At 42.1% G+C, this 27107-nt stretch overlaps 1 protein-coding gene across 2 annotated transcripts in view; it reads left to right on the top strand.

Annotated features, from left to right (window-relative positions):
* Positions 1–22105, top strand: part of FIG4 (FIG4 phosphoinositide 5-phosphatase) — a 139002-nt gene extending 116897 nt beyond the window's left edge. For both annotated transcript variants that reach the window (XM_047734130.1, XM_047734132.1), the window contains one exon: positions 21779–22105. In XM_047734130.1, coding sequence (XP_047590086.1) covers positions 21779–21956 — 178 coding nt within the window. In that variant the 3' untranslated portion in view covers positions 21957–22105. The remainder of the gene's footprint in view (positions 1–21778) is intronic.
* The last annotated feature ends 5002 nt before the right edge of the window (positions 22106–27107 follow it).

A 27107-nucleotide genomic window follows, 5' to 3' on the forward strand; every position in this document is an offset into this window, starting at 1 on the left:
TCAGACTCGCTGCTCAGCGAGAAGTCTGCTTCTCCCTCTCTCCCTGCCCCTCTCTCCCATCTGTGTGCTTGCACATGTGCACACACTCTCTCTCTCTCTTTCTAGCAAATAAATAAAATCTTAAAAAAAAAAAACTTGTTAAGTTTTAGTGCAGTATCAAAGAAGAATGTTCACAATTATCTGGAATGATTATTAAAATACTCCTTCAGGGGCGCCTGGGTGGCTCAGTTGGTTAAAGCCTCTGCCTTCAGCTTCGGTCATGATCTCAGGGTCCTGGGATCGAGCCCCGCATCAGGCTCTCTGCTCAGCAGGGAGCCTGCTTCCCTCCCTCTCTCTCTCTCTCTCTCTCTCTGCCTGCCTCTCTGCCTGCTTGTGATCTCTGCCTGTCAAATAAATAAATAAAATCTTTAAAAAAAATAAAAATAAAATAAAATACTCCTTCATTTTCTAACCACATCTCTGTGATGTCAGAGTTTCTTTCCTTTTTTTTTAAACTGTGTTCAGTTAGCCAGCATATAGTACATAGTTCGTTTTTGATATAGTGTTCAGTGATTCATTAGTTGCATATAACACCCAGTGCTCATCACAACATGTGCCCTCCTTTATACCCATCACCTGGTTACCCCATCCCTCCTCCCCCCTTCCCTTCTATAACCCTCAGTTTGGTTCCCACAGTCCAGTCTCTCATGGTCTGTCTCCCTCTCTGATTTCTCCCCCTTTGGATTTCCCCCCCTTCCCCTATGGTCCTCTGTGCTATTGCTTATGATCCACATATGAGTGAAACCATGTGATAATTGTCTTTCTCTGCTTGACTTACTTCAGTTAGCATGGTCCCCTCCAGTTCCATCCATGTCAGTGCAAATGGAAGGTACCATCCCTTCTGATGGCTGAGTAGTATTCGGTCGTATGTATGGACCACATTTTCTTTATCCATTCATCTGTTGAAGGGCACCTGGGCTCTTTCCACAGTTTGGCTGTTGTGGACATTGCTGCTATAAACATTAGGGTGCATGTGCCCCTTCTTTTCACTACATCTGTGTCTTGATACAGAGTTTCTTCATATATGTCAACCAGAACAAAATATCATGACAGATTCAGCCAGACACAGATTTAAGAATTCAGTTGTCTTGTATGAAGACATTAAAGAGATTGTGAACATGCCAAACATTACTTCTTTGTCACTAATTTTCTTTTGTTTTGGAAAATGTATTTATTTTTCATTAAAACATATTATGTTGGGGCTCCTGGGTGGCTCACTGGGTTAAAACTTCTGCCTTCAGCTCAGGTCATGATCCCAGGGTCTTGGGCTCGAGCCCCGCATCAGGTTCTCTGCTTAGCAGGGAGCCTGCTTCCCTTCCTCTCTCTCTGTCTGCCTTTCTGCCTACTTGTGACCTCTGTCTGTCAAATAAATAAATAAAATCTTTAAAAAATGTATTATGTTCACATTTACTGGGTTTACTATTGTTATTTTTAAACGAGTAAATATTTTTTAATTTCTTAGTTTTAATTTTTCATATGGTAAATATCAGTAGATGTAACCCATATAAACCAGCCATTGGGGTCCTCAGGAATGCTTTTAAGAGCGTAAAGTGGTGGGTGCCTGGGTGGTTCAGTGGGTTATGGCCTCTGCCTTTGGCTTGGGTCATGATCCCAGAGTCCTGGGATCGAACCCCGAATCGGGCTTTCTGCTCAGCAGGGAGCCTGCTTCCTCCTCTCTCTCTGCCTGCCTCTCTGCCTACTTGTGATGTCTGTCAAATAAATCTTAAAAAAAAAAAAATAAAAGCGCGTAAAGTGGTCCTGAGACGAAAAAGTTTGAGACCCTAATGACTTAGAATGTTTGACCATTTATGTCAGAATGCAGCACCGAGGCAAACAGAGCATTTCTATGTAACAGCCTTGCTCAGTCCTTGCCAACAGAATGAGATCCCTGACTGGCTGAAGAAATGTTTATTTTCTGTTTTTTTTTTGGGTTTTTTTATTGTTTCAGAAATCAAAGAAGCAAATCTTTTCTTTTTAAATGTTTCCATCAAAAAATTACTTGAACCTCTTAGGATACTTTCAGGTCCAAATAACAGAACACCTAACTCAGCTGGTTTAAATGATAAGGTGATTTAAAATTTCATGTCACTGAAGGGTCACAGATAGGGCAGACCCCAGACTTGATTGGTTGAGGAGAAGCACCAGTTTCTTTCCATCTCTCTACTCTCCCTTCCTCAGTGTCACCTCATCCTCAAAGTGGCAGCAAGATGACTTTGTCCCGGTGCCATCCATCGTCAGACACAGTAGTGCTAAAGTGAGAAGAGGGAAGTTTCCCCTGTATTTCCTCCTTAGCAGCAGGGAGCTCCCAAACCCGCTGAGCAGACTTTTCCTCATGCCTCAGTGGTCAGGATTGGGTCACATCTAGTCCTTAACTGTGTCACTGCCAAGGGTTGTAGGTTGTTGATTAAAATAATCATTTTTGGGGGAGCCAGATATGAGGAAGTCATCTATAATGACTTAGTTATTCAAAACAAAACAAAACAAAATCCTTTGGGCCTGTTCAGTTAACTGGAAATCTACTTGCACAGATGCCCAGTAAGAGAGGCCGCGCAAAACTGGAAAGTGTTCTAAGCCTGAGAACCAGGAGCCCTGGAGTCTGGTCCCACATCTGGCACTCCTGGGCTCTGAATCCCCTGTCACGGCCTTACCTCCTCATCTGTCAAAGGAGGGCTCGGACTAGTGCACTAGTTCTGTGACCCTCTGGTTCACTGGTTCCTTCATTCACTCCCCCACTCTTTCATTCAGTGGTATTTATAGTGCTTGCTCTGTGACGGAAGTCACAGGGTGAGACATACACCAGACTGTTGCCTGTTTAGCCACAACCATCTGCTCTTCCTCCCGCACTACACACACAATGAGAGCCCCAAGGGGAGTCAGATCCAAACTGTTGTTTTTTTTTTTTCATAGAATAAATTGTTTAATGCCCTGGGCAAAGAGCCCGTGCTGCAAAAGCTCATTAGCGGATAGTGACATCACGAGAATTCTCTCTCCTCTTATTAAGATGTAAAATCTATCCAGAAATGGGAACATAGAGCCACAGTCATATTTTGACAGAGATGGGTCTTTGTCTCAGAGAAGCTGCCCCTGGGCCCAGCTGGCTGTGATCGCTGAGGTTCCCTCAGTCTTGGGACGGCTGTGAGGCGGGGAGCAGGCGTGCAGAGAACAGAAGGACAGTCATGAGAAATGAGACTGTGTTCTCGGAATACTCCAGGGCACTCTTACGTTTTATTTTTCAGATAAGATGTCAGAAAGGTTTTACTTTTTAAACCAAGTTGCTAAAATTTTGCAGGTCTTTCTCAGATGCTGTGTGGGTCCATTTTTCATGTCACATGAAGTGTTGAGATAGCTGCGAGTATTTATCTGGGAGAAGAGGATTCGGAGTCACGTGATCACTCCCTCAAGTGATATTTGAGTCACTGTCAGGTGAAGCAGAGCTTTTTTAAGTTGCTTTAGGGACTAATATAAGTGCAATGTAGAAGGAAGAAGATCTAGGGTCACTGCAGAGAGAATCTTTCCAACACACTGAGCTCTCAGCAACGACCTGGAAACAGTCCACTATGAGAAGTCGTTGAGTTCTGCCATCACTGAGAGCTCTCAGGAAGAGGCTGGATAACCTTCTGCCAACCATGTTGTGAAGAGGTTCTTCATTTGATCTGAGTGTGGACAAGGTGACTTGGAAGGAAGGTCATCTCTTAGATTCTGTAATTATCATATCTGTGAGACCTGTGATGGCTTGAGATCAGTAGCAGTTTGAAACAGGAAGCAGGTGATTCATTTACTCACCAAATATTTATTGAGCACCTACTATGTGTTAGGCACTGTTCTAAACACTGGAGATAAAGAACAAGACTGGCAAGACACTCGGGCACTTGTGTTCTGGGTTGACAGACAGGCACTGAAAGAATAAATGAATAAGTAAGACCATTTCCTGTTAGGATGTATGCTCTGAAAAACACAAGCCAGCATGATGGGAGAGAAAGATTGGAGCAGCTAAGGGTGGGGATCTGTTTTAGATTAGGTTTGGAGAGCAGGTCTCTTGGAGGAATCAACCCATGAGCGGAGACTGGAATGCAGACGAGGCATCTGCCCTGGGATGACTGGGGAAGAATGTTTGAAGCAGAGAGGTCATGCATGGGAGAGCAGAGTAGGAACAAGCTTGGCAGGTTTGAGAAGCAGGCAGAAGGCTGAGTGAGAGGCCAGAAGGATGTGTATGGGAGGGAGTGGGCATGGGTAGGGGCCAGATCTCACAGGAGCTCTCACAAGAGCTTAGCGTTCCTCTATCCATTGGGAAGCCATTGCAAGGTTTTCAGTAGAGGGGCGTGCTCCAGTTCACACCTGTAAAAGATGACTGTGCTTTCTTTTTTGGAGGGTGAATTGTAGGGGGCAAGGCAAAGAGGAAAAAAAGGAAACTCAAGAGAAATGTGGTTTCACAGAAGCCAAGAGAAGAAAATGTCTTGAGAAGGAGGGAGTGGGCAGCCGTGTTGAAGACAGAAAAATCAGCAGGAAAGTTATTGATGGCCTTGATGAGCAAATGTTTTTGGGTGGTAGCTTTGCAAACCCACTTAGAGTGAGTTTAGAGAAAAATGGGGAGTGCGTAAGAGGACATGGGGAATAGAAACCATTCTTTCAAAAAATGCTGTGAAGGAGTACACAGAAATAGGAACATATCTGGAGGGGAATGTGAAATCAAGGGATTGTTTCTTAGATCAGCTTATTCCAGCAGCTTCTTTGTGTACTGATGGAAGGGGGTCTACAGAGAGGCAGATATCAGGGATGCTGGAAAAAGAGAGGTGATTGCAGGAGAGATCCTCGAAAGGGCATTGTGTTTTATATTTTTATTGAAATCCATAGTTTCATTATCTTTGATATTGATTAGTTTATTGGGCTATTCTTGTATTACGTTGAACCATATGAAATTAGCAATATTCACCCACAATTTTTGACCCATAAAAATTACCATCGTGTAATTCCACCTATAGTAGACTTAGAATTTTCTCCCTTAGACACTTAAATTTCTGTCATAGGTCTTTACAATTTATATACATTTTTAATATGAAAACAATCTCAAACTTACCTAAAAGTTGCAATTACAGAAGAATATCCCAAACCATTTGAGAGTAAGTTTCAGGCCTGATGTTTTCTCTCTCTCTCTAGCATTCGAGTGGATATTTTCTATAAATAAGAACATTCTCCAACAAAATCACAATTTACAATCTAGTAAAATCAGGAAATGAACATCAATACATTGCTACCAACTAATTCCCTGGTCCCATTCAAGTTTTTGCCAGTTGTCCCAGTAATGTCCTTAATCCCAAAATGACCTTGTTTTCCATCTCACACTGCATTTAGTTGTCATGTTGCCTTAGTCTCTCTCACTCTGGAACACTTCCCCATTCTTCCTTGATTTTCATGACCTTGACACTTTGATGGATACAGGCCAGTTATTTTGTAGAATAACCAAAGATTTGGGTTTGTCCTGATTATCTTCAGGTTATGAATGTTTGGCAGTGTGATAGTCAACCCTCAAACTGGCCCCACCTCCTGTTATCCTTACCCTTATGTTGGTCCCATCTTCCTGTTATCCCCACCCCAAAGATCAACCGGACTTGATCTTTGTGACCCAGAGCATATAGCACAAGTGATTAAGTTATGACATGCTCTTGGATCACGTGCTCTGTGTGAAGCAAGCCTCCATGTCATGAGCAGCCCTAAGCATAGGCCTGCATGGCCACTGAAGCATCTACCCAACAGCCTGGAGGTCTCCCAACAATGTTGAGTGAGCTTGGAAGTATATTCTCCAGCCCCAGTTAAACCTTGAGTTGACTGTCCCCCTAGCTGACTATTTGACTTCAACAATCATCTGACCCCCCAGAAACTAGGACTTAGTAAATGTTTATTGACTGAGGGTACAAATCAGTACATGCTGGAGTATCACAAAAGTGATGGTGGGCTCTTTCCATTGCATCCTATCAGGTGGCACACAATTTCAATTTGCCCCATTTCTAAGGATCTTTATTTCCATTCCTTGGTTAAAAGTGGTATCACCCGGGCTTTTACCCTATGAAGCTGATCTTTTTTTCTTTTAATTGATGAATATTTTGTGGGAGATACTTTGAAATTCTGTAAATATCCTGTTCTTTATCAAACTTACCACTTTTTCGGTTATTTTTCTCAGTATGAGGTCTTGGCTTCCTATTTTATTAAATAGGGTGTAATCTGTTACTGTCCTTATTTATTTTGATGCTCAAATTGTCCCAAGTTTTACCTGAGCCCCTTTAACCTGGCTCCTATGTTCTTTGGACATGTCCTCATCATTCTTTGAACACTTCCCTTGATTTCTGGCACAAGATGTTCTAAGCTCATCATGTTCTTTGCCTGCCCCAGCCCTGAGATCAGTCATTTCTCCAAGGATCCCTGGTTCTTTTTAGTGGAAAATGGTTTAAAAGGCAGGGTCTGGGCATTGGGTGTGTCTGTTGCTATTAAGCTGTTGCTGCTACCAGACCCACTCAAAAGACATGCGCACATTTGCATATGTATCCATGTAAATATGTATAGACATATGTGTAAATACAGATTTGTGCACAAATATACATATATGTATATATAAGTATGTAGTACACATGTTTTATATATTACATAATACAAGTGTATATATTTATAAATATAGTAAATTTAAATATACAGATATTTAAATCTCTGAGTTCATATTGATACCTCTAATTGTAGGGTATCCAGGGTCTCTGTCCTTCTCTCTCTCTCCATATTAGGAACCCCTTTCTTCAACAGTGAGAAACTTGGCTTCTGTTACCCTAATTATTTATATGATTTATCCCTCTGATATGATCAGTCTCCTATTACCATTACAGACACCCTCCTTACCCCATACAAACACCCTCCATTTGGGCTCCGACTTCCATTGCAGTGGTACCCACCCTCATGAATGGCCTCCTCAACCCCTTGGGCCTCAGGCCACCCCTCCCCATGGAAACGAATACCTTCCTCTCCCTGCTCAGGTCCTGACATACCACCTCAGGCTGGCCCTACACGTGGATACCCTCCTCACCCACTCAGGCCTTAACCCCTCAACCTGTCCTCTGTAGAGATGCCCTCCTTACCCTGCTTGGGCTCTGATTCCCCACTTTGAGCCTTCCCTCCCAATGTGGATGCCCTCTTACCCCACTTGGACTCAAACACCTACAGGCTGTTACAGGATGCTTCTCCTTGCTCTGCCCCATCCAATGGCTTTAGAGCTGACTCGTTCACGGGAGGAAGGGGAAGAGGAGGGCTTTATGATTTTATAAAGGGTGTCATTCTGAAAGGGCCATTCTCTCCCTCCATAGATGAGTTGTGAATTTCTTCTGTAGTGCTAGGTTCCAAATTTCTAATGACCCCAGAATATCTTGGGAAACTTGTTGTAATACAAATACCAAAGCAAACAAGAGACAACAATAAAAATGGAACAAGCAAAACGTCCCTAGAAAATGGTTAAATAGATTATAGGGAAGCATTCACTTTTCATTTTTGGACTTTTGGTTACTCTTTAAATTTTCTACATATATACTTTTATGTACATTAATAATACTAACAGACTGTGGGCCTTGCTTTATAATTTTCTATATCAAAGCCATAATTAGCATTATTTTTTTAAAGATATACAAAATACAGAAGTTAAGACCCTATTGGTCGAGATTCTGATTCAGTACATCTGGGCTAGAGCTGGGAATCTGTGTTCTCTGAAATTCTCCAATTGAATGTAATGATCAGCCAGGTTGGGGAGTCTCTGCTCTGTAGGAGTTCTCTGAGCAGCTGTCCATGTGTCCACTGGGAAGCGCACCCAGCATTCCATCACAGGTGAACATTGACAGAGACAAAGCCATAGGAGTCTTTTGGGAATCTCAGGACTATTAGGTTTTGTTTTGAAGGCTCATGATCCACTGATACCTCCTTCCAAAGGACCATTTTCTCTGATTCTCCTTGTTAGTAAAGTGAGGGACGGCTCTGAAAAGAGGTAGGCTAAGTACTCTTTAGAACTATCAAGGCCATCAAAGACAAGGAAAATCAACTGTCACCCCCAAGAAGAAACCAAAGTGACATGACTAAAAATGTAATGGATCTTGAATGGGACCCTGGACCAGGAAAAGGACACGTCTGGACTTCAGCTAATAATAATGTGTCGATATCAGTTCATTAATGGCAACAGATGTCCCAGACTCACGGAAGATGTGAATGATCAAGGAAACTAGGTGTGGCTGTCTGCGAACTCTCTTGACTCTGCGCAATGATTCTCCAAGTCTCAAGAGGTTCTAAAATAAAAAGTTTATTAGAAAAATAAACTGCCACTGCTGTTCCAGGAAATTTGAGGACCAAAAGGACAGATTGTTCCCAGAGGTCACTGTGTCATGCCTGATGGATGACCGGTTGCCCCGGGGCAGAGTTCGGGCCTGCATACAGGCAGGGAAGGGCTGACTCTGAGAGGTGCATTTATGTTCTTTGCCCTGAACAAAGCTGTTACAGATTGATGTGCACCCTATCCTTTGGTGGCAGGACAGTCCTAGTGCTATGCAGGAGAACAGCCCCTGTAGCCTGTGGTGCAAAGCCAAGTGTGCTCTCATTATACAGTAGCTGAAATGTTAAACTCAGAGCCTGCGGAACAATGCAGCCAAATATCACTGCTGATCGTCTGGTGTTTGTCATAAAACAGGGCTGAAATAGAGGGAAACTGCATTTCTTTTTGTACTAAGATCGATAATGTGTCCTCTAAATGGGAGGGAAACCATACAGTTTATAAATTGCATCCTAAATTGGCTTTTACATAGTTTAGATCTGAGAATCATCCTGCTTCATTTCTCTGAACCCAAACACTCTTTTAAAAACCCAAATGACATTTTTATTTGATAATTCTCTGAGAGAATGTGCAGTGTCATTGTGCTGTACATGGACAAATAAAAATGTTAATGGGTATGGCCGAAACATAGAAAGTACCAGCATTGCTGCTCATCGGTGTGCTGGTGGCACACTGTCCCTTCTGTCCCCTTGGGCAGCAACCATACCCATGCCCGAGTGTTGGAAGTATCCCCTTCCCGCCAGGACCATCTCAGAACAACGCTCACCTGGAAAGGCTGCCTGCCTGCCCCTTGGTAAAGCAAGGGAAAGCCAGAGCTGTTTCGTTTTTGTTCTGCAACAAAAAGCTATTCTGCTGGTCAGAGATCAGTTGCGAAAACATAATCCATTCCACGTAGAGTAAACCAGAAGTGATTTGTAATAGGGTTTGAAGTGACTTTCAGAATTTCTGGAGGGGTGAAGAAAAAACTCTAGACTGAGCTTTTAAGGAACAACTCCCCTCAGAGTGGCTTCTGCATTTGCCCTGAGCAGGAAGCTGTCCCAGGTAGCTGCTGGGCGCCACACCAGCCACCTCAGCTCTCACCAGGAAGCCGCCGTCCCCGCAGCCAGCTCAAGAACGAGTTGCCTTTGCGGCCGCCTGTTGAACTGATACCCAATAGCTCACTTCTTTCCATAGGACTCGGTTTTAAATCAAAGCCTCCCATGAGTACAAGTGCTGAGTAGAACCTAAACCACATTTTGAACCCAAATTGCAAGGGAGTCTGGGATTTTTTTTTTTTTCACTTTTCAGCCCCCACACACTAGAAGGGGAGTTCAGGTAGATATTGGGGAATCTAAATGCTGTTATCTGTCACAGTCTACTCAATAAGCCACCCAGGTATCCCTGCCTACTCCTGTGCTATCCGCAGAACCCACTCCTTCCCCCAGTGCCCACCATCTCTAGGTTCTGTGCAGCCATCTTTATCGGGTCCAGATGAGGCTTCTCATAATCTACTGACCTGTATACAAAAAAACTACCTGTCTGCTCCCTATATACAATGGTTGCAAAGGAAAATAAAAACTCAGAAAGGGAGAAAATAGGAAACACATGACCCCCATGGGAGTCTCCTGCCAAAGGGAGAAAATAGGAAACATACGACTCCCATTAGGCAAGAATGGTGAAGGCACCCTGCTCAGATAGCGGGGTAAGGTCCTTGGGCAGCTCTCTGGAAAGACTGCCTTGTCCACTATGCCCCGTGACCCAAATCTAACTGATCTACTAGCCATCTCCCACCCACTACAATAAAAGAATAGCTGATTTTCCTAACTCTGCTTGGACTGTGGCTGCTCTGGAGGCCCAGCCTCATCAGCCAGGTGCAGGTGAACCACAACACGAAGGGCTCCACCACCTTCTGCCTACATCCCCCAAGTCTCTGAATCACTGAACAGCTACCACAGCTGGACATCTGCAGTGCGCAGCTGTCTCGGAGGACAGCAAGTCCTGACCGAGTAGAAGCGGGAATCTAGCTGGAGAAGACTTTCTCCCAGAGCAGCCCTGGATGGGCAGAGCTGTCGTGACAGGATCTCTGCCTCGGCAGCAGGGACGGGATAGCCACACAGGCAGTGATGTGTCAAATTTAGGGATCAGCTTTGGAGGTAGATGAAAAATATTCTTTGAAAAATAGCTTTACAGGGGCGCCTGGGTGGCTCAGTTGGTTAAGCGGCTGCCTTCAGCTCGGGTCATGATCCCAGGGTCCTGGGATCGAGCCCCGCATCAGGCTCTCTGCTCAGCAGGGAGACTGTTCCTCCTCTCTCTCTGCCTGCCTCTCTGCCTACTTGTGATCTCTGTCTGTCCAATAAATAAATAAAAACTTAAAAAAAAAATAGCTTTACATAGGAGCACCTGGGTGACTCGGTTAAGTGTCTGACTCCTGATTTTGACTCAGATCATGATCTCAAGATCCTGAGATCCAGCCCTGCGTCAGACTCCGCCGCCCTGGGCATGGAGCCTGCTTAAGATTCTCTCTCCCTCTGCCCCTCCCCCGCCTCTAAAAATACAGCTGTGCCCAGTTGGTTCTGGGAAGAAGACAGCAACAACATAGTTTTAAACTCTGAGTCTCACATAAAATTGAACAACCAGGTAGCAAAAGCAAATACCCGTAGGCATTTACCTCAAAACTGTGAGAAGATGTCCCTAAATACAGGGTCCCTAATACAAGCAGGCGGTGGTCTAAGGGTCACCAGGCTTACGTCATATCCATGTTTGTACAAGAGATAGGAGCAGGGAAGGAACAACAGGGGATGCGACACACATGAATAGTGAACAGGAACGCATGGGGGCCTGTTGGAGGCTTTACCTGATTTAGTACCAGCTGAGTGCAGGGGCTTCTGGGTGGATTCTGAAAGGAGTGGGGCCAGTCTGGGCCACGTAAATGTTTGAAACCAACCACCAAAGCTCCCTCCAGGTCAGGGGACCCATCTGACTCCCCATGGAGTCAAAATTGAGCAGGACAATGACAGGAGACACGAAGGAAAGAGAAGCAGAGAAAGGGGAGAGTTGCAAGACCTCTGGGAAAGCTGTGTGCCGTGGCTTTGAATACATCACAGAAGCAACCCAAGAGGGAGTTCTGTCAAGTCAGTCAGACTTTCTTCTACACCTTCTAAAGGTTCAGGAAAACTCATTTTACATAATGAGCATCAGAAAAGTATCAAGATTCCACACCATATAAGGTGACGAGAGGAACAGAAGAAGACAGAGGAGGCCTGTTTCCCTGCAGACCGTGAAAGCATGCCAGGAAGACATCAGCAAAAGAGATCAAAACTGAAGCGTGCTGTTTCAAAACGTGCTTAAAATACAAAACTTAAAAATGCAAACAGAAATGAAAAAAAAGATTTAAGAGAAAGTGTCAGATACTGGCAATAGGCAAAGAAGATTTACTATGGATAATAGGAGTCTTGAAGAAGAAAAATAAAGCAAGGGAACAACAACAACAAAAATACTAGGGGCGCCTGGGTGGCTCAGTCAGTTAACTATCATCCAACTCTTGGTTTCGGCTCAGGTCATAGTCTCAGGGTCATGGGATCAAGCTCCATGTGGGGCTCTGCTCTCAGCAGGGAGTCTACTTGCCTCTCTCCCTCTCCCTCTGCACTCTCCTTACCCTCCACTTTCTCTGTCTCCAAAATAAATAAATAAGTCTTAGCAAAAAATTTACTAAAAACTGTAATGCCAAAAATACCTTCTGAAATAACTATTTAAAACTATATATTGAGGGGCACCTGGGTGACTCAGTGGGTTAAGCCTCTGCCTTCGGCTCAGGTCATGATCCCAGGGTCCTGGGATTGAGTCCTGAATCGGGCTCTCTGCACGGCAAGTAGCCTGCTTCCCCCTTTCTCTCTCTGCCTGCCTCTCTGCCTACTTGTGATCTCTGTCAAATAAATAAATAAAATATTTTTAAAAAACCTATATATTGAGAGAGCACACCACATACATGTGAATGGTGACCCAGAATGATACAGTATAGTAAGTAAACTAGACTTTAAAGGAAAAAAAAAATCCTTTAGCTATCTAAACCAAAGGAAAGACTTGTAAGGGAAAAATAATTAGATCATCCTCAGACTTTTTACATGGGGAACTCATTATGTTAAGAAAAAAAAAAGGAGTAATAGGGAAAGAAATGTGAGCTGAAGGTATTATTTCCAAATCTTTTAACTATGAAAGCAGAGACAAACTGTTACAAGTAAGAACTCAGCATATTGTTCCCATGAGGCCTTCCTGTGGGATGTAGTGGAGAAGGAACTTTAAACAATCAAAATGACTGGAAAGGCAGTGACATAAAGACCACTGTGAGTTATAAACTTATAGAATCAAAATGCAGGTTAAAAGAAGGAGAGTACAGCATGTGAAAAAATGGGGAGGTACTGTGGGAAGGACAGGCAGAGTGTCTTCAGGAATCATATTGGTGGCAATAGTTAATTGTAATTCCAATGCTGATATAGGTTCAATATGGGGTACATGAAGTAAATGATTATGGGCTGTTCTAATTCTGTCATCCTCTTTGTCCCTGAGAAGCAGGAAAAATGTATAAGTACATGCATGCACACATACAATGGCCCCAGGAACAAGGGGAATCCCCAGTACCCATATGGTGGTCTTGAAATACCAATACCCCCCACTAAAAGGAACCAGAGCTCTGGGAGAAATAGCTGATTCCAGGTCAGCGTCAGGAAATGGACAAAAGGATCCTGGAGCATCTTGTCAATCTAGATAGCAAGAAAGCCATTAGAGATTGCTGTGGTCATATCAAGAGGACTCAGGAATGAACTTGAAGAGACTCTCGCTGGACAAGGATAGGATAATTTGAACTTCAATAATAATTGGCAGTGGAATGGAACTCATCAAATATGTTTAAATCCATGAGTTTATAATTTTTTTTAAATTCTGATCACTTTGGAAGGGCTCTAGGGAACCATTATCCAGAAAACTGGAAAATAAAGGGAAAAAGAATCAAGTATATGACACTTTGAATCGTATGAATTATACCACTGGATAATCAAATAAGAGGTGAGGGAAAGCATCCTTAAAAAGAAAAAAAACAGTTTCAACTAATTAATGAAAAAGAAATAGCATGGGCAATCCCCAGTGTTAACAGATGTAGGCATTGAGCAATATTGGCTGTTAACATCAAAAGAGATAAACAACTTAGTCTGGCCCTCCTGATGAACCAGCACACCACCACCTCCAGACTTGCCAAAGCAAGAGAAGCAAATTCTCACCAAGCTTCTGGATGCACTTGCTGACTTGCAGAAATATAAAGGACAGAGGAACATTTTGAACTGCATTATAAATATGCAGTCAGCAAAATCTAGGCTGAGAGAAGCTCTGCAACCTGGATATTTCGATCGATGAATTGTAAGGAAAAGAAAGACGAGAGAATCTGTAGATTAAAAAGCATATCCCACTTTTGAAAATGGGCAAGATTAAATGAAAGTCTGGAGATGCACATTTGAATGAAAAACTCATTTCTAAAAGCACAAGGAAGTGATTACTATGCCAGTTGGGATAATAGCGACTATGGTTTTGACGGGAATGGGGCACATGGAAGGGGTTTAGCTACCAAAATTTCTGTTTCTTGACCCAGGTGGTGTCCACTTTATAATATTTCTATGTGTCTGTTTTGTGTGGCTTCCTGTATCTGTGTTTTATTTTGCAATAAAAGTGTGAAATGCATTGACAATTCTGAAACACAGTAGTTTTTCCATGGTAAATATTGGGCAAACATTGTTAATTTTTTTAAGTTTGACAAAAAAAATCACTTTTAATTTAAGGCAGAGATGTAATGTCACTGAAAACTTTACCCAGGCAAACCTGTAACAGCCTCTAAGATGTATATTATATTGATTCTTTTCTATATAACAATATAAAAAAGTCACATTTTAAGAGCAAGGTGTTCCGGCCCTAAGAAATAGTAAATGTTACAGTATGTTTTCTAGATTTCCTGGCTCCATTGCCCTGGAGGCTCATCAGCTGTCCTTTTGTTCCAGTATCTGTGCGTTGTAAAGGTCCCTAAAATGGACATGGTAAAAATGAGTTCACATGGGCTCATTTGAAGCACGTCATTTTGTGGGGCACATTGGAATATATGGAGTACCCTTTCCACAGCAATGTGTTCAAAGACTACATAATATGTATATAATGTATGTAAGCACAAATATATATTATATTTTAGTGTATTTGAGCATTGATCTGTATTGTATGTAAATATTTTATCTGTATATATAGAATGTTTGTGTGTAAACATAGGCTATTTCTTCATCTAATGGATCTGGTGAAAAATGACAAATGAGTCTTCCAAAGATAGAGTTTAGCAGCCTTAGACGTGACAAATGCAAATGGTAGAAGGCAGATAAGTGTTTGAGAAACACCCAAAAAGGGTTTTGCTGTCCTCGTGCTCTCTCCATTCCCATTCGCCACCTGCTCCTCTCCTGTCAAAGTCTTAAAAGACCTACCCTGCTTTGTGGAGTCAAGTTTCCTTAATGCTGAGCCTTTGAAGGGCCTCATATACACACCGAGCAGCCTGCGTCTATGGTGTGTGAGGTGATACCCTTTACGTCCCATCAGCACAGATTATATTCTTTGTTTCCTTCTTATCACCGCTTTTTGCTTCTGTGGTGGGTTGTTTAAAGACTGGCATTATTGTCCTCTTCTCATTAATGAATTTTAACCTGCCTGTGGGATTTCCAACCTCCCTTTCAGTGTCTCTGCTGGAGGACAGCCCAATCATCTTGTTATAATAGCAGCTATTAAAAGGATTTGGAAATGTTTGCACATAAAGAAATCAGATTTGTTCATTATTCTGTGACATGCTCATTAGCTTTCAGTGGCATAATAAGGCTGAAATAATTGGGCTTTGTTAGAGATCATATATTAGATTCATAGCATAAATCTTTTAAAAAAAAGATTTATTTATTTGAGAGATAGCGTGTGCATGCACAAGCAAGCGGGGGGCAGAGGAAGAGAAGCAGACTCCCCACTAAGTGTGGAGCCCGATGTAGGGCTTGATCACCTGACCCTGAGATCACAAACTGCACCAAAATCAGGAGTCAGAGGCTTAACTGACTGAGCCGCCCATGGGCCCCATAGATTCATAGCATTTTGTGTGTTAATATAGACTTGGTGTCTTTTAGTAGGAATAAAAAGGAAATTAATTTCTTTACCTTGATAACGTTTAGAATCTTATCAGCAGTACTAACATGGTTCAATTTCCCATTATACGGGTTAGCACTTGCCCCTCAAGCCCATCACCTTCACTCTGTGGTATCACATGTATATACCCGAAAACATGTGGAAGTATCCTAGAGGGGCAAGGCAGCAAATGACGAGAGCTTACCCATATTTCTGGTGTTGAAATTGGCACGACAGGTATGTAAAAGTGAATGTAGGCTGTGCCTGCTTTCTTGGACCCTAGAATAGAGGGGTATATTTTGCCTTTTGTTGTATTAGAGGTGATTTGAAGATTGACAAGTTCTTCTTGATTTCAGCCCATGTAGTAACTTTGTTAATCTGCATGAGTCACTGTTTTCTCGCCTCTTGAGGATAAGGACCCACTGCTTCTGCCTCACCGTTGTTTTTTGAGCAACTTTGATGGCTTTATCCCGCTAGAAGGCACTCCGGCTTGCCCTCAGTTTCCTTGTCCACTTAGGGATTATCTGAAGAAAGGAACTGAAGAGAAAGCTTCTGATGGGAAACCCTAGCTGCCCTATCATCTCGAGTAGTCCAAATCACACTAACTTCAGGTTCTGAATTTAGAAACCCAATATTCCTTAACCAGATGTCATTCATTCATTCATTCATTCAATGAATAACTTTGAGCACTTACCATATGCCAGGTGCTCTTCTGGCCATTGGAGATAAAGAGGTGATCAAAATGGTGTTCATATTCCTAGTAAGTATATAAATACATAAATAAAAGATCAGAGAGTGATAAATACCATACAAAAATATATTAGGGTAATGAGCTTAGAAAGACCTAAAATTGGCCAGAATTTGTGAGGAAAAAATAATAGGGAAGAGGTTTGAAAACATTACATCCCATAGATCTCTCTGTGATGATGGAAATATTCTATATCTATACTGTGTCCAACAGTGATCATTTGCTGTGTGTGGCTGTCAGACACTTGAAATGGGACCCATGCTACTGAGGAACTAATTTTAAATTTCATTTAATTTTAATTATATTTAAATAGCTGCATGTGGCTAATGGCCACCATATTGGACGAATGCATTTTGAGAACCACATTTTTCTAATTTTTTTTAGAAATTATTTTCTAAATATTTTTTCTATTCTATTATTTTCTATTTCTATTTAGTTTAATGTTATTTAATAATATTTAAATAATTTAATATTATTAATATTGGTAATTTAATATTATTTCTATTATTTTCTAAAAGTAATTATAAGACCTGCAGAAAGACAAATAGACTAATAATCAAGGACTGGTGATTTTAAGGCATTTGCTAAGGTTTTATTCCACTGAGACCAGAGCACCTGACTGAGCAATTTGAACCTGCCCTTGTGATAGTTTCTCTCGGAAAGCAGAGGAAATAATGAAAGAAATGACCTAATGATCAGTTATGACCAACAAAGAATCATTTGGTTGATTCTGTGAAAGAAACAGAAAACTGGGAGTTTGGGATAGCAACAGACGGGAAAGAGATTCTGTGACCAGAACCATCACAGAAATTTCTGGAAGTGCCAAATGGGGTCTGATGTATGCCAAAATGCTAGTCATGGGGAAAAGAGAAGATTTTAACAGATGCACAAGTATTATGTGTATAGTATTGTTGAAATTATACAATATGGTCCCGTTTTTCTATCAACAGCCACAAACTACTGGGACGTAACTAAATTAAGACATTTCAGTCTGACCAATTAAATATTTCCTTGGCCAATCAACCTGTTTATCGAGTATTCGGTATGTGTTAGGGAAAAAAACCTCAATAGGAGTTGAACTTCAAAAGGGACTCAAACATTAGTTCTGCAGCCAAGGGTAAGATAGGATTATTATCAGACATGGTCATATTATAACCAAGCGAGTAATACCACGTTTAAATAAGTTAAGAGCATAAAAGGGCATCAATAAGTATGTTCTTTAAAAACATGTGGTGTGTCTTCTGAATTTCTGCCTGAAGTGTTTCTCTTCTGTGAGCGGGAACTGCAGTGGAGGCCAAGTGTCATCGGTCCCTGGTGTTTGAGCACACTGAGCAGTCTGGGTTAAGCAGCCCGTAAATGAACTGGCACATATATTATATAAAATAAGACCGTAACATTCCTTGAGGGGAAATACAGAGCTCTTCTTTGAAGATGGAACTAGGTTCCGTAGATAAAAAGAAATGAGCCCACACATTTGTAATTATAATCTTTTATGTCCAGAAATACTACTGGGAACTACTTGAACTAGGAACAGGAGGTCTTATCCCTTTGGGAGCTGTGAGGAGAAGTTGAAAACAAAATTCCCTCTGTTTATGGTCAGGAGAGAAAAGTGGAACCATTTTTTCCACCATGAAAGTGCAGTAATAAGCCAGATTTCTCGACTGGAATGAGGAAAATAAAGTAGTTTCACAATTTCCACCTCATTTAGTGTTTAAATACTGGTCTTTTTTATCTAGAAACAGATGCCATGGAAGCCAATAAAGACTGTTCCATGTGGAATTGAAAGCATTACTGGGTTATCCATCTCTCTCCGATAACCCTCAGAGACAAGGTGCTGACCAGCAGCCCCCTGTGAGGGTCTTGGATGTTTTTGTATTTCTTTCCCACCTTGGAATTGTGTAAGCTCCTGGAGAAATCAGATCTATCTCCTCCTGAGGAAATGTGTGTTGTCTGGTATATTTACAATTAAATATGGAATTATGATTCTTGATAAGGGTTAGCGGTAGTATATCATTTGAAAAGAGAGTTGTTGTTTCCAAGTGTTTGATGCTGCTGACTGACCACAAGTAAGATCTTCTTTAGCATTTTAGATATATTTTGGTCTTCTTAGAACAAAGAGTCTCAAACTTTGGCAAGTGTCAGAATCATGGGCCTTGCTAACCATCTCAGTGGGTCTGGAGTAGGGCCTGAGAATTTATATTTCTAACAAGTTCCCTGGTGATGCTGATGCTCCTGGTCTGGGAACCACACTTGGAGAGCCACTGCCTTAAGACTGTGGGGAGTTCATTGTCACTGGGTTCTTGACAACTGAGTAAAACAAAGAAACAAAAGTTTCTCTGTGAATCGGTTTCTTCCTCCTCATTTTTCTGATTATGCCAATGATATTGGGTATCTCTGAAGTGTCTTTCTGGACCCAATCCAGTAATAAGCATTCTAATATTACAACTTTGTTATTTAACATAGACTTTGAATCTAGAAGAATAGAAAGGACAAGGGGGACGGTTGATGCATTTTCTGACTCCCTGTGTTGTTTTGAAACCATGGTGAGGTGGTGCTGGAACCCTAAACCCAGCTTCCAGTCAATCGGATGTCATTTCAGGCTGATGTCTGGCTTTTCATATTGAGTGTGGTAATGGTCTCCATGCTTCCATGTGGCCGTGAGGCAGTTAACCAAGAAGTAGGGTGAGGACTCCTGGTTGCTTTTCTGGTCAGAAAGCAAAGACCCTGGGTGGAAGTGGCTGATCTCTGGCCCCATCCGAGGTTGCCCCAGTCCCACATCCACAGGCTTGTGCCCAGCCGCCATGATATTCCACAGGTGGCCCACCCGCATAGTCAACTGAGGCCTCTGAAGGGTCAGACAATGCCTTGGTCACTTGGCATTTCCTCTTTCTAAACCCCTGAAGATTGAGTACCCAGATGGTATCTTCCTACATCTATCAAATGTCTGGTGTGATTTCTGCCAGAGAGGTCACTAATGCGCAGACAGTTCTGGTCAGAGGTCTGGCTTCAAAGACAGGACAGAAACCATTAGCCCCATTTTTAGACTGACTTAAAATATCTCTCTCCTCTGTCACATGGAGGGTCTAATCCCTATGCTTCCTTCCTCCAGGATGAGTGGGAAAATTAAGTAAGATCATATACGTAAAAGAGATTTGAGAAGGGGGGAGACACTAGACAGGTGTAGATGGTGTGGTTCAGGTATAGTTGCTGTCTATGACTGGTACTTTGATGACAGTCTCTAAAAACCCTAATGGAGCCTTCATTTCAAAGGTTCAGGTGAAAAAGGTTTGCTCCTGAATATTAGCTACCATTAAAGAATTCTAGCATTTCAATGTGAATTATGTGAATGACTGGAGAGTTGCTATGTTTTTATGAGGGAAGATTGAGGAGAAGAGTTCATATTATTAATCATCCTAATTGTTCACCATTACAGTGTGTTCTCCACAGACATCAAAATAACTGTCACTTGTGTGTTTTGAAGAAAGCTCTGCTGCCAGGCTGGAGGCCAGATTGAGGTTCAGACGTTTCAGGATGTCTTTTACCTTCGTCTTTCTTTCTTTTTTTTTTTTTTTTTAATTTGAGTAAATCATTTTCCTTTGGTTTTATTTACTTAAAGGTCACATTCTAAGATTGTGTGAAATTATTTAAGTGCTTTAAAAAATAGGAGTATTTCACAAACTGTATACCAAATTTGAGTTGAAATGTATTCTCCTGAGGTGAAAACAATTGAGGCTGGTTTCCAGAAAGAATGTTACACCTCCATTTCTATTTTATTTTCATGGAATTTAATACATCTCCAGCCAAGGCAGGATGTGTTAGCATTCCAGGGAAAGAAAAAGCACGCTGTTTTCTGGGTAAGAGATACCCCCCATTTGATGGTAATGTGTCCTAAGAGGGTGGGGCATTACTGTACAACTCCTGTCTTCCACTGTGTGTCTGCACTTTCTGATGTCTTTTGAAGTGTTGACATACCAAGTCCAGACCTAGCTGGGGCTGAGGCCCAATTCTGCTCCTGCCAGCAGAGCAACTCCCCCAGCTGCAGGGTCCCAGCTAAGCAAACCTCCAGGCATCCAGGATGCCTTCCTGTTGGGCTTCTGGAACAGTGGGATAGCTAGGGTCCAACCTAGCAGAATAGATTCTTTGGATCTTCTCTCTCTGTGTTACCTTGATGCCCTAGTGTAGGAAGTGCCCCCCACCTCACGGGACCAGCCGTGGGGTACGTGATGTAGTGTGTTGTCATTGTACACCAGTCCCTCATGGCACCATTTTTTATGGACTGTCCTCCCCATCAGTGGACCCTTCTTGACCCTCCATTCACACTCTACACACATGCTCACCCTGCATCACACCTGACTTGGCTGACTGACTCATCCCTTGAGGACCTGCTGTCAGCTAAGGATGCAATAACTAGTAGGTGCTCCATCTTCAATGATCAAAACTGCATTTTGACAAGGCCCTTCTGGAGACAGCACCTTCTCCAGTGGGTAGAAGGAAATTCCACACATGAAGTTAGGCTGGGAACTTTATGTTTCCAGGCTTGGGAATGGGGGGGTATTTTTGAATAAAGAGATTCTTGGGTGCTTTTCAATACCCCAGAAAGGAAGGAAGCTGGATCTTACAGATCCACAATCTCTCAGCAAAAGCCTGAGGCCAGATGTGTTTCAGAATTCACAGTTTTGGGGTGTTAGCATAACAGGATGGTACATCCCTAGTGTGATCTGAGGACTTGTCTGATAATGAAACACATTAATATTCACATGAAGTGGAATGAGTATTGTTGGTTCAGGTTAGGATATGCTACCAAATGAATTTCAGCTGGGTCACGTTTTACCATCCAAGTAACATTTGGTCATTAAAGCGTTTAGGATTTCAGAATTGCAGATAAAGAATTATGCACCTGTAATTATTAATCATAGTTGACATTTACTGAGCACTTACATTGTGCCAGGCATTATGCTAACGGAGCCCTTTATACATACAAACTCATCTGCTCTTCTTCTCCATGTGAGGAAGGAATTCATATCCCTTACTTCATGGATTCCTCGTAAATCTTCCTTTTAAAAACTATAATTGTTAGAACTAATAAATGAATTCAGGAAAGTTGCAGGATACAAAATTAATATACAAAAAAAAAAAAAAAACACTGAGTTCCTATGATGTATCAAGGAGCAAAAAATGTACAGCTCCCACCTAAAGTTACTCCGGTCGTGTGGGGGAGGCATATGGGTGCAGGAACTGGGGAGGGGTGCCTGCCTAGCCTGTGCTTCAGGGAAGATTCCCTGCACAGTTGCTGGGTCAGCTCTGTCCTGTGGTCAGGAGAGGAAGCCAGCTTAGGAGATACAGGGGAGGTTACTATCACAACTTATTACTGTTAAGTCCGCATGGTCGTCAAGGTCGGCGGCTCTCGAATGCTTTGAGACCATAGCTCCCTTGTGGGTCCTTCACTTTATTCTCTTTAACGTAGCCTTGTCTTCCCTTCCCTTTTGTAGAACACCTATCTCAGCTTTCTCACAAGACAACATCTATGAAGTTCAGCCTCCGAGAGTAGACAGAAGATCTACAGAGATCTTCCAAGCCCACATCCAGGCCAGTCAAGGGATCATGCAGCCCCTTGGCAAAGAAGACACCGCCATGTACCGAGAATACATCAGGAACCGCTACCTGTGAAGAGAGCAGGTCCAACCCATCAGTTGGTTCACGTTGTAATCTGTTTTGTCTCATCTTAGAGAGTTAATTTCCTAGGAGTCCTTTACCTCTGAAAGTTTTTCCTTTTTGTAACTGGGCAACTATAAATGATGGGAAATAAAGAAGTGATTAAATATATTGCTGTTATTGCCTTTGCTTTTCTTTAGAAATACTTTGTTTAGAAATGCAGTCAACAGGGACTCCTGGGTGGCTCAGTCACTTGGGCAACCGACTCTTGATTTTGGCTCAGGTCATGATCTCGGAGTCGTGAGATCGAGCCCCATGTTGGGCTCCACGCTCAGTGCAGAGGCTGCCTGAGATTCTCCTGTCTCTCTCTCTCTCTGCCCTTCCCCCTACTTGCAATCTCTCTCTATCTTTCTTTAAAATAAATAGAATCTTTTTTAAAATGCAGTCAATATAATATCACAGCATAATTAAGAAATTAACAGGGATTTGTTGAGCGCCTGATGTATACACAGGAACTATGGTAGAGTCTAGGAGCATCACAGTAAGCAAAACAGGCCAAAAAGGTCCTCTTTTGTGCAAAATGAAGTTAGAGTTTTTTTCTTTGTAGTCAATGTATTTTTTAAAATTTATTCTGATTTTATGTTAACTTTGTGATTTGATTTAAAAAAAGTATTATTTTGAAAACTCTTGTTCTTGGGAAATACATGCTGAAATATTTATGAATAAAGGGACAAGATGTCAACAAAGTGCTCTTTAGTGTTTCAGGAAGAAAGAACAAATGGGGCAAAATATTAATCAGTGGATCTGGTCTAAGGAAGGGTAAATGGACTTTTTTTTTTAACAATTCTTACAATTTTTCTATCAAAATAAAAAAATTCTTACAATTTTTATCTATCAAAATAAAACATTAAAAATGTATTACCCTGCAGAACTTCTGTGGTGTGCAGTTGTGTTACCTGATTTGATGTCTGGTGTCTGGTCAGGGTTGACTCGTCATGTACTCGGTTTGCTCACTGTAGCGTCACACGTAGCAGGGACAACTTCCTGCCTTTCCTGAAAGTTGGACACAAATGATGTGATCTCATTATGCCTGTGCTTTTTTTTTTTAATAAGTTGTCTCAATTCTTCCTCCTCATAAATAAAATAGAGAAGAAAACCAAGCTGTCTAATGGGAGAAGGAAAACTGACTATCTAAATGACCTTTAGGGGGTCTCCAACCCTGAGAAGCTGGAAGTCTGTGGAAGGTTCTCCACTGCAGATTAAAAGCCCCTAATCAGCAGACCTTCTTTTACTGATATCATTCATAAAACCAGGATTAGAGAATGACAACAGGTGAGAGAAAATTTGTGTTGGCGTGGTCTTGTTAGCTACCACTGTAGCTTGCTCTACTGCATGTGGGATCTCTCTTGAGTCTCCCCAAGTCAAAAAATCATCTCAGATTGCTGGGAAAGTGTCGAGTTATAGCTCAAACCCGGATCTTCAGTTTAAAATTGATTTTTAACACGTTTTTTGGGAGATCTATCTCCTTATGACGAGAATGGAGTCTTTGTGAAGATCTGGAATCTAGGTCTTCTTTTGTAACCTTCTTCAGCTATGAAGGAAGGCTCACAATGCTTCCTTTGGTGTGTTGTGAAATTTAGAGGGAATGTATGTGAAACATGTAGCCACGATTCCTGGCACATAAATGACGCTCAGAGAATGGGTAGTTTCCATGTGCAGTGGTGGTGGTTGGTGATGGTGGCGCAGTGTTCTCAGTATAAGGCAGTGGCTTAAACATGATTAACATGGTTTTCAACATGACAAATGAACATTGTTTTGACATAACAAAGATGGTAGCTGAACTATTAATTTTGTCATTAATTCAGATTACTTCCTTTTTAGCTGTACAGAGAAGTACCAGAGTAGATGTAACATTTAATCTCTTGAAAGAGTTTATTGACCTCAAGGAGCATGTAAATCAAGTGAATGTATCTATGAAAACACTAAAAAGCTAATATGTGCAAGAAAGTATAGAAGGCTACTCTAATTTTTAGACCCAAAGAGAAGAAACCTGTGCTGATTAAGAGAATGAGCTGGGACCCTTGTCACTTAGAAGTAATCTCGAAGTCTCAATTTTCTCATGTAGTATAGAGGGTGGTTGAAAGAAATGAGAAAATACCTATAAATCATCCGGAATGGTGTCTGTCGCATAGCAAATATTCACTAAATGTTCGCTCGATAAGATCACCAATAATGTGTGCTTGCCACCACTTCCTTACCTGGTGCCGAGCATCATCTCAGAGCAAGACCACGTCTGCACTGTCACCATGCCACTGTCACCTAAAACAGAGAAGCCTTCCTACGTCACTTTGGCATTGTTCATTTTAATTTAGATCAAGCAATACGAATGAACCATGAAACACAGTAGATCAGAAATTGAAGTATCAGCAAACAATGAGGACATTCTATGAAATAAATTCTGTTGACCATATTATACCTGAGAGCAAAGTAAAAACATCCATGTCACAGTCGAGTGTGAACTTCTTAGGCGTGTGTGTGTGAGATGGTGGGGGACGTGCTTTTTTTTTTTTTTTAAGATTTTATTTATTTATTTGAGAGAGAGTGAGCATGAGAGAGAGTATGAGAGGAGAGAGGTCAGTGGGAGAAGCAGACTCCCTGCTGAGCAGGGAGCCTGATTCGGGACTCGATCCTGGGACTCCAGAATCATGACCTGAGCTGAAGGCAGTTGCTCAACCAACTGAGCCACCCAGGCGTCCCAGGGGACATGCTTTCTTAAACCCGCTTGATATAAATCTACACACCAGAAGAAGCTAGGTCTTATTTTGGGAAACCAAGAGATGCTTTGGTATGAGTTTTTCCCGCTCACTCATGGCTGCCATGCTGTAGAGAAGGCTGGAAGCATCCACGGCACAAATAACTGGACATGCAAAATCGTTCTGCGGTCGTGAGGCAAAATCTGTATGACTGTTAACATTAAACTCAGAGGAGTTTAATTTTAGATGTTGTGGATCCAAATTGAAATTGTTTTATGTGAATTCCATTTCTCCACAGAAAAACAATTCCTGTCAGAATTTAAATCGATTGGATTCTTCCATGTGAATAAATCAGTTGTCACTTGAAGATGAGATTCCAACTTCATTGGGTTTCTGCAGGTAGAAGAGTTCAAAAATCATTCTGTATTTTATTATATGTTTCACAATAAAGCTTTATTTTCCCAATTCATGAGTTTTCTCCTTCCTAGAATTTACCAGCTGCCGAGTCCAGATGTGTTTTCTCCTTGTGGGAAACGACCTGTCTCACCGTTGTCCTCACTTGTGCCATTGGGGCCGACTGGTCAGGGTAAATCGCTTAGAGTAGCCAGAGAAGGCAAAGCTGGCCTAGATTACCTTTTCTTGCAAATCACATTTTCCTCTTTTGTAATCAGTTTCAAGATGCATTCCCTTTTTCTGGTTTGCCCCCTGACATTTTGTATTTGTTCTGCTGAGACCTGTACCACCTCTCAGAATCTCTCCTGCCTGACAAACGACAGAGCTAACGGATGATTGTGATAGTTAAATGAATCCTGCATTGAAGGGAAAATTATCTATTTTACTTCCTTATTGAGACTTAATTCGTTCCCTTTGGAAGAGGTGATAGATGACTCTGGAAACTGCACGTGTTCTGACGTGCTCCTAGCAGAGGTCAGGCTTCTCTATCTACATGCACACGAGCAGCTTTCCTCAATAGACTCTCGAGTCCCCTTTTCATTTTCAGAAGCTGGAGGGCCATTTCCTAATAAAGAACAGTGAGCTACTGTTTAACTCTTGGTTCCCACACACAAAATAGTTTATGGATTCATTTCTTCAGGACATTCGTCTAAGTGGACTCCCAACATGATGGCCATCCAACTGGGAAGTAAAAACTAGAGCCTCCATAACTGAAGAAGGCTTTTCATAAAGAAAAGCAAAAAACTAAGCCACTGGTATTCGTTTATAGAGGGGAAAAAAAAAAGGGAATGGGAAATGGGATTTGCTAAACCAGGCAGCGGCCAAGATGCTGATCAAAGAGAAACATGGCTTGACAGAAGAGGGTCACAAATCCTGTTGCCCCAAGGTTAATTACAGAGACAAGGAAAGTGCCACCATCTGCGTTTTCATTGCTGCTGAAAGGTAAATCATTCCAGTTGTCCTCGAATAATCATCATTTTTTCCTTTTACAGTGAGAATTATAATTTAAATACAGTTTTCTTCTCTTCCCTTGTCTCTCTCTTCCCCCCTCCATCATTGTAATTTAGAGATGATTGGGTTGATGATAAAATTGACCATCTCGTCCCAAGGTGGCAGAATGGCTAAGACAGGTACATCCCAAAGTTCTGGCAGTCAGGGAAGAGGGCTGTCATGACATCATCTCTCGTGACTAAAGATAGGATTCTGGAGGATTTCCTCTGGGGAGTGAGTGCAGACAAATCTGTGTGGAGCTCTCTGGCTTCGGTTAGAAGACGTTTCTGGAAGTACATGGAGGAAGGAAGAAGGTTTGTGTGTGTGTGTGCTAGACAGCTAGGGTTCGAGTGTGTGCGACACAGTCCCTCTTCTGAGGAGTGCCTCGCCACACCTCCCGCTACCATCCCTCCCTCTGCCCCAGAATCAGGTCAGGGCAGGAGAGTGAGATGTAAGTCCTCTTCTCTGCCACTTTTCTTCTGGAATTTGCTGAGTACCAGCAGTGTGCTTGGAGCCAGGCTAGCTGCTGGAGTTCAATGAGTTAAGGGTGAAGAAAAAAAACTGTTCCTTGCCCCGAGGAGCCCACAGCATTGAGGGAAAGACAGCTGTGTAAACAATCTCACACAAAATGGTTTCTCAAGATCACTGCTCAGCACAAAGCCGCTGGGGACCTGAGGAGAGTGTGACTAGCTCTACAGGGTAATAAGGGAAATTTTTACTGAGCTTGATTTTAAGAGAATGAGTAGAAACCTGACAAGGAGGGATAGCAGAGAAGGCATTCAAAAGAAGAAGAAGAAGAAAGAGGGCCACCTATTTGGGGTGCCAGAAAGTTATTTGGCATCGCTGGGCAGAGAGATGGTGGTGAGGAAGATGGTGGGAAGAAAAAGGTCAGGAAAAAAGTTGGAAAGATAGGTCAAGTGAGATTGTGGAGGACCCGATGGGCTAATGCAGTGGTTCTCAAACTTTTTGC

Source organism: Lutra lutra, chromosome 6 (genome assembly GCF_902655055.1).
Source record: "Lutra lutra chromosome 6, mLutLut1.2, whole genome shotgun sequence".
Lineage (NCBI taxonomy): Eukaryota > Metazoa > Chordata > Mammalia > Carnivora > Mustelidae > Lutra > Lutra lutra.